The 7,999-nt window shown below is 45.6% G+C and overlaps 2 protein-coding genes across 10 annotated transcripts in view; one reads left to right on the top strand and one right to left on the bottom strand.

The window, feature by feature from the left end:
- The window catches only part of Zc3h4 (zinc finger CCCH-type containing 4), a 47,472-nt gene extending 42,674 nt beyond the window's left edge, over positions 1 to 4,798 (bottom strand). The window contains 1 exon segment of the mRNA XM_015496992.2: positions 4,660 to 4,798. Coding sequence (XP_015352478.1) covers positions 4,660 to 4,798 — 139 coding nt within the window.
- The window catches only part of Sae1 (SUMO1 activating enzyme subunit 1), a 73,380-nt gene continuing 70,063 nt past the window's right edge, over positions 4,683 to 7,999 (top strand). For 5 of the 9 annotated variants that reach the window (XR_001504698.2, XR_007343010.1, XM_015496647.2 and 2 more), the window contains exon 1: positions 4,683 to 4,894. Coding sequence is in view for 6 of the 9 variants with exons in the window: in XM_015496647.2 (XP_015352133.1) it covers positions 4,797 to 4,894 (98 nt within the window). In the remaining 3 variants the exon portion in view is untranslated. Of the gene's footprint in view, positions 4,895 to 5,045; positions 5,185 to 7,999 lie in introns of those variants that run through there. The other 4 variants (XM_015496651.2, XM_015496652.2, XM_015496649.2 and 1 more) reach the window with 3 other exon arrangements.

Raw genomic sequence — 7,999 nt, 5'->3', positions numbered from 1 at the left:
CCTTTTTTTTTTTTTTTTTTTAGTTGTTGAAAGAACTCTAGGGCTGGGATTGTGACTCAGTGGTGGAGCGCTCGCCTAGCACGGGCAGGACCCAGGTTTGATCCTCAGCACCACATAAAAAATAAAAAGCATTGTATTGTGTCCATCTACACCTAAAAAATAAATATTAAAAAAACTCTATTTTTATTCATTTGTGTGTGGTGCAGAGAATTGAACCCAGTACCTCACACATGCTAGGCAAGTGCTCTACCAATGAGCTACAACCCCAGCCCAAGCCCCAGCCCTTTTTATGTTTCATTTATTTATTTATTTGTGTGTGGGGGGGCACTACCAGGGATGTTTTTTATGTTTTATTTTGAGACAGGGTCTCCCTAAGTTGCTGAGCCTGGCCTTGAACTCGCAATCCTCCTCTCACTTCTCTGATTTGCTGATATTATAGGTGTGTATCACTGCACCGAGCTAGATCTTTAAATTAAATTTGTTGTTATTCTGTCTTTTGGCAATTCAAAAAATTTCATTTTTAGCAAGATGAAAAGATTCTGGAGATTAGTTGCACAATGATGGATGTGAATATCCTTAACAGTACTCAACTGTGCACTTAGAAATGATTAAGATGGTACATTTTATGTGTGTTCAAAAGAAAACTATCCTGAAACCTAGTGGCTTGGAATAACAACGATTATTTTAATATCCCTCACAGTACCTGTGGGCCAGAAATTCAGGAAGGGCTCAGCTGGCTGGTTCTGGCATAGGACATCTCATGGGGTTGCAGAACACATGTCTAGAAAAAAAATTGCGGATGGTTGAAGAATTGGGGGCTGGGTAGGCATCTATCTGTGTTCAGGCTGGCTTCTCCCTTCACCATGGCCGCAGGGCAGTTGGACTGCTTCTCTGGAAACTTAGGGTCAAACTCAAGAGTTTCCACAGCAGGTGGAAGTGAATTTCCACTTTGATGACTGAGCTCAGAATTTAAGTAATGTCTCTCTGTCATGTTCTTATGGTCAAAGTTGTCATCAAAGGCCTGTAATCCCATCCACTAGAGAGGCCAAGGCAGGAGGATTGCAAGTCTGAAGTCAGCCTCAGCAATTTAGCAAGACCCTTTCTCAAAATAAAAAAATTAAAAGGGCTAAGGATGTGGTTCAATGGTAAAGTGCCCCTAGGTTGAATTCCCCAGTACCAAGAAAAAAAAAAAAAAAAAAGAATAAGCCAATGAATACTTGCCAGACATGTGTGAGCCATCTAAGAAGGGGATCAGTCAGCCCAAGTCAAAGGATAAACTCAGCCCCAGATGACACTTGACTAAATCCTCATGAGAGACCCTAAACCAGAACTGCCCAGCCAGGTTGCTCCTGAACTCCTGATCTACAAAAACTATAAGACATAATAAATGTTTATTTATTTTATTTGTTTGGGTACCAGGGATGGAACCCAGGAGTCTTGATCACTAAGTCACATCCCCAGCCCTTTTTATTTTTATTTTGAGACAGGATCTCACTAAATTGCTTAGGGTGTCCTCGAATGACAGAGGCGCTCAACCACTGAGCCACATCCCCTCGATTTTATATTTTATTTAGAGATAGGGTCTCACTGAGTGGCTCCTAGTGCCTCGCCCTTGTTGAGGCTGGCTTTAAACTAGTGATCCTGATCCTCCCATCTCAGCCTCCCTAGCTGCTGGGATTAAAGGCCTGTGCCACCAAAGGGCCCCAATAAATGTTTATTTTTTAAAGTCCCTACTTTGGTCTTGTTTGTTTTTGGTGCTGGGGATTGAACTCTGGGGGCACTCTACCATTGTGTTACTTCCCCAGCCCTTTGTGTTTTTTATTTTGAGACAGGGTCTTGCTAAATTGCTGAGGCTGACCTTAATTTTTGATCTTCCTGTGCCACTATGCCTGGTTCAAGTCCCTACATTTCCACAAAATTTGTTCCAGGGCAATAATCAATAATGCAGTCATTGGGGGTGGGGATGTGGCTCAAGCAGTAGCGTGCTCGCCTGGCATGCGTGCGGCCTGGGTTAGATCCTCAGCACCACATACAAACAAAGATGTTGTGTGCGCCGAAAACTAAGAAATAAATATTTTCTCTCTCTCTCTTTAAAAAAAAAATAAAAATAAAAAAAAAATAATGCAGTCATTGAACAGATTTTTAAAAAAATTTTTTTTAATATTTATTTTTTAGTTTTTTGGCGGACACAACATCTTTGTATGTGGTGCTGAGGATCGAACCCAGGCCGCACGCATGCCAGGTGAGTGCGCTACCGTTTGAGCCACATCCCCAGCCCTGAACAGATTTTTGCATGAATGTTTTTGCCAATTTTTTTTTCTAGTGCTGGTGACTGAACTTAGTATATCATGTATATTAGGCAAGTGCTCTACCATGGAGTTGTAAATTCAGCTCCAACTATTTTTTTAGGGGGTTACTGGGGATTGAACTCAGGGGCACTTGACCACTGAGCCACATCCCCAGCCCTATTTTGTATTTTATTTAGAGACAGGGTCTCACTGAGTTGCTCAGTGCCTTGCTTTTGCTGAGGGTGGCTTTGGACTTGCCATCCTCCTGCCTCAGCCTCCTAAGATGCTGGAATTATAGGCGTGCACTACCACACCTGGCTTCAGCCCCCCAAATTTTTAAAAACAAAATATGGCCTTGGATGGATTGCCACTGCCATCTTGAGTTTCCAAGTTCTCATCTGTACAAGGGGAAGAAATATCCACTATAAGTTCTTTGTTTAGTGGGGCTGGGGATAAAGTTCAGTTGGTAGAGTGCTTGCCTTGTATGCACAAGGCCCTGGGTTTGATCCCCAGCAACCCCTCCCCCCCAAAAAAAAGGTCCTTGTAGCATCTGGATGACCATCTTAAGTGACAGCTGCCATTTTAAGGAAAAAGTTTCCCTTTCCCACCTACAGGCATTTCTGAGAACGGCTCACCACTCCCTCCTACCAACCCAACCTTAACCGCCCCCATTAGGACCCACTTGGCTCTGATTCCTGAGCCTGCCCCCATAAAAGTCCCAGAACCCAAGCCTGTTTGGCCTCTCTCCCTTAGAGAAATGGCCTTTATTGGTCAGCTTTGACAAATAAATTCTCGTGTGTATCTCTGCCTGGTCTCCGTCTTTCATTTCTCGTCCCTCATTCCTCCACCTTTGAGGTTCACAGAGTATGTGCCTTAGTGGGCAAAATCAGGACACAGTAGGAGCTTAATATACCACACAGCAGTGTAAATTCCTCAGGAAGCACAAGGGTTAAATGCTCTGAAGCCTGGGCTTGAATCCCAGTTATGAGACTTTGTTTTGGCTACTTACCTTTTCTGGACTTCAGACTACTCAGCTATGAAATTGGAATAAAATTCTATGTAATCTATACTGAGTGAGGTGGCACATGCCTGTAATCCCAGCAATTTGTGAGCCTGAGGCAGGAGGATCACAAATTGGAGGCTAGCCTCAGCAATTTAGTGAGGTCTTGAGCAACTTAATGAGACCCTATCTCAAAATAAAAAGCAAAAAGGGTTGAGGATGTAGCTTTGTGGTAAAGTACTCCTGTTCAGTCCCTAGTTAAACAAACAAAAATTCTTCCTGGTGCAGTGGCACATGCCTGTATCCTAGTGATTTGAGAGGCTGAGGCAGGAGAATTGCGAGTTCAAAGCCAGCCTCAGCAATTCAAAGTCAGCCTCAGCCACAGTGAGGTGCTAAGCAACTCAGTGAGACCCTGTCTCTAAACAAAATACAAAATAGGGCTGGGGGTGTGGCTCAGTGGTTGAGTGCCCCTGAGTTCAATCCCTTGTACCCACCCTCCCCAAAATTCTAATATTTATAAAGATTACATAGATTACAAAAGCCATTCTAGGGCTGGGGATGTAGCTCAGTGGAAGAGTGCTTGCCTAGCATGTGTGAGTTACTGGCTTCCATCCTTAGCACTGCATAAAAATAAACAAATAAAATAAAGGCATTCTGTCCATCTACATCTAAATAAATAAATAAATAAATGAAAACATTCTAACTTGATGAGAGGGTATCTGTTTTACTGCCTCGTTCATTCACTGCTATATATGTTGGACAGAGATTAGTGACTGACCCCATAACAGGTCCTGAATAAGTATTTACCTAAATAATAAAAGGGCATCCTGCCTAAGGAAAATACACCCTATCTGTAAAACCACTTACACAGCATTTACATTGCATTATGTGTAATAAGTAATCTGGAGTTACTTAAAATACACTGGAGGATGTGGGTAGATTATATGCAAACACTAGCTCATTTTATATAAGGGATTTGAGTGTCTGCAGATTTTGGTTATGTGCATGAAGTGGGGGAAGTAATCTCCCACCCATACCCAGGGAAGACTGTATTTTTCTTTAGGTTGTTCTAATAGAGGGCAAAGTTCTACACTTTGTCTATTTTATTCACCACTTTATTTCACAATACCTACAACACTGGGGTTTCTGTGGACGTTCCAGAACTGACTCAAAATTGTCCTCCTTGATCCATAAGTATTTGCACAATTGGACAGCTTCATAAATAACCACGTGGACCTCTCCGTGGGGCCATGAGGCCCGCCATTATTTTGGCCAGGAGGGGTCGGAGTCTCCGTCACGTGACTGCCACTCGCCGGTCTGCCTCGGAGGCTGCGGAGGTCCACGTGGTCCCAGCCTCGGCGGAGGAGGTACTGCGCAGGCGCGATCCCACGGCGCAGGCGCAGGCGCAGACTCGGCTCAGGCGCGCGGCCAGCGGCGGTTGGCTGCTCGCGGGTCGGCGGGCGGTTGGCGAGAGCCGGACCTGAGCTGCAGCTGCTAGAACCGGCGCCATGGTGGAGAAGGAGGAGGCTGGCGGCGGCATCAGTGAGGAGGAGGCGGCGCAGTATGATCGGCAGATCCGCCTGTGGGGATTAGAGGCTCAGAAACGGTCAGGGCCGCTGCGGCTGGAGGCGCCGAGGATCTGGAGGCGGCGTCCGGTGGGAGGTGTTCCCGGCCGGGAGGGAGCGCACGCTTTGAAGAGGGAGGGCGGGGTTTACGTGCGTGGGCAGGGGAGCGCTCCCGAGACCCCTGCGGGCGTCGTTTGGTGGTGTTTCTGGAAGGTGTGTGGCCGGGAGATCCCCGAGTGGCTGTTCGGAGGAATCGGAGACTTCTGTAGGGGGCGTGGGGAGGTCTTCAGGGAGCTGGATTGGCACTCCGGGAATCGGGCGTCCGGAAGGGGTACGGTGGGCCTTGGCTCGCAGCGGGGGCTTAAGGACCAGAGGGGTCGGGGGAGTGCGGACTGGGTGAAGGGGGCGTAGTTCATTCATTCATGGGAGGGAACCTGTACCTTTGCTCGGCTGGGGGCGCCTTGGCAAGCGGAGCTGAGGGGAGCTTAGGTTCCCGGGGCTCCTCGGGAGCTGGCCGGTCTGAAAGAGTGCCCGTTTTGAGGCAAGTTCTCTCAAATGGGAGCCTAGAGAGGGCTTGCAGGTGCCAGAGGTGGTTACTGGTGTCTAGGTGTGACGTGGTCCAGAGCAGACGGGGGGTGGTTGGTTGGGGTGAGACCTCTGCAGAAGGTCGTCGATTCAATCAAATATTTGCTGAGCGCTCGACGTAGGCACTATTCTGTTCCCTGAGCACATCTCAGTGAACTAAACGGGCTCCTTCCTACATGGAGCTTTTACTTATTTATCTATTTGGTACGCGGGCTCGAACTCAGGGGCTCTTAACCACTGAGCCCGTCCCCAGCCCTTATACTTATTTTGAAGCAGGGTTTCGCTAAGGTGCTTAGGGTCTTAACTACATTGCTGAGGCTGGCCTAGAATTTGAGACTCTCCTGCCTCAGCCTCCCGAGTTGTTGGGATTGCCGGGTGTGCCACCGTGCCTGGTTGGAAGAAGTGTTTTGATAGGGTGGCCAGGGAAGGCCTATGAAAGGCAGGATGTAAGCCTCAGACTTGTGTGACAGGAAAGAGCCGTATTTGCCCCTGGAAGGGGTGATGGTGGGAAGAGCCGCATTGCTAGCATGGAAAACAGCAGTCCTCAGGCTTGAACATTGCTTGGCAGATTAGAAAAATAGGGTGACTGGAGCCAAAAGTGTTAAGTAGCTTTTATTCTGAGTTTGCTGGGAAACCTGTTGGAGCGTTTTTTGAGTGGGAGTAATATGATCTATTGTGTATTTTAAAAGGATTACTCTTTGTGGAGAAAAGGTTAAGGAAGGCAGAAGTGGAATTAAAAGATTCCTGTTAGACTGTGGCAATAATCCAGTTAAGAAAAAAAAAAAATTGATGCCTGAAACTCTTGAAGGGGTCAGGTATATATATATTCTGGATATATTTTGAAGGTAAGGGAGGTGTTTGAAGGATTAATCGAGGGGAGAAGGAGAGGCAGAAGTCAAGGATGACTCTAGTGTTTTTGGTCTGAGAACTGGAATGATGGAATTGTGGGGGAAACTAGGCTTCTTGGGGTCAGGGAAGCACCTTTTCTCTTTTGAATTTATGTTTGGGTGCTTGTTATACTGTAGCAGTACATGAGTGGTTGAGTTCAGAGGTGAGGTAGAAGTGATAGGTTATGTGATGTGAGTACAGAGAGTATAGAATTGAGGTGAGGGATTGGGGAGGCACATAGGTCAGTAGAATTTAGTTTGAGGAGGGTGTACCTTTCAGAAGTGTTTGGTTAAAAAGTTTAATGTGGGGGTTGGGAGTGAAATGGGAATTACCTCAGGCTTATTTTAGATGTGTGGGGTCTTCTGTGATGGATGAGAACATAATCATCGTAAAACATTAGTGTCACTGGTCAGAGGATTAAATGCACCTGAAATAGAAGGTTGAGAAATAACTGAAGAAAGTGCCTTAAACATAGGTGGTCTTGATTGATTTTAAGGAATGCTAGTCTCTAAAAGGGGTGGAAGGAGAACTTTTAGTTGGAGGAAACTTTTTTTTTTAATATTTATTTTTTAGTTTTTAGGTTGATATAATATCTTTATTTTATATTTATGTGGTGCCTCAGAGTACTAGGCGAGCACTCTACCACTGAGCCACAACCCCAGCCCCTGGAAGAAACTTTGAGGACATAACCCATTAAATCTATCTGGGTTTGAACCAGAGACGCTTTACCACTGAAGTACATCCCCGGCCCTTTTTATTTTTCATTTTTTTTTTTTTAATTTTTTAATATTTATTTTTCAGTTCTCTGCGGATACAACATCTTTGTTTGTATGTGGTGCTGAGGGTCGAACCCGGGCTGCACGCATGCCAGGCAAGCGCGCTACCGCTTGAGCCACATCCCCAGCCCCTTTATTTTTCATTTTGAGACTGTCTTGCTAAGTTATCCAGGCTGGCCTCAAACTTGGAATTCTTCTGACTCAGCCTCCCTGGTCATCAGGTTTACAGGTGTGTGCTGCAATACCCAGATCAGTCGATGGGTTGATTGAATTTGGGGTACTGGGGATTTCTACCAGGGGCAATTTTGCACTGATCTATTCCCAGTCCCCCCCCATTTTTACTTCATATTAAAGAAATTTATTGTAAAATATGGTTTGCTTATAATATAGAACTTTTTTTTTTTTTTTTGAGACAGGGTCTCATTAAGTTGCTTAGGTCCTCATTAAGTTGCTGAGGCTGGCCTTGAAGTTGCAGTCCTCCTGTTTCAACCTCTTGAGTTGCTGGGATTACAGGCATGTACTGCATGCACCTATTATATTTTTGATATAGATTTCCCTAAGTTGTCAAGGCCGACCTTGAATTTGGCAATCTCTGGCCTCAGCCTCCCGAGTAGGTGGCATTAAGAGATATTTTAAATTTTTAGGAGAAGTTAGGGGAAAAAATATCCTCTCAAAATTTGGAGGTTTCTGGAGAACTGGGGTTGTGGCTCAGCAGTAGAGTGCTTGCCTAGCACATGCGAAGCTCTGGGTTCGATCCTCAGCACCACATAAAATTAAATAAAAATAAAGGTATTGTGTCCAAATACAACTTAAAAAAAAAAGTTGGGGCTGGGGATATGGCTCAAGCGGTAGCGCACTCGCCTGGCATGCATGCGGCCTGGGTTCGATCCTCAGCAC

This window comes from Marmota marmota, unplaced genomic scaffold, assembly GCF_001458135.2.
Source record: "Marmota marmota marmota unplaced genomic scaffold, marMar, whole genome shotgun sequence".
NCBI lineage: Eukaryota > Metazoa > Chordata > Mammalia > Rodentia > Sciuridae > Marmota > Marmota marmota.
This window is presented reverse-complemented; position numbering and strand designations above follow the sequence as displayed.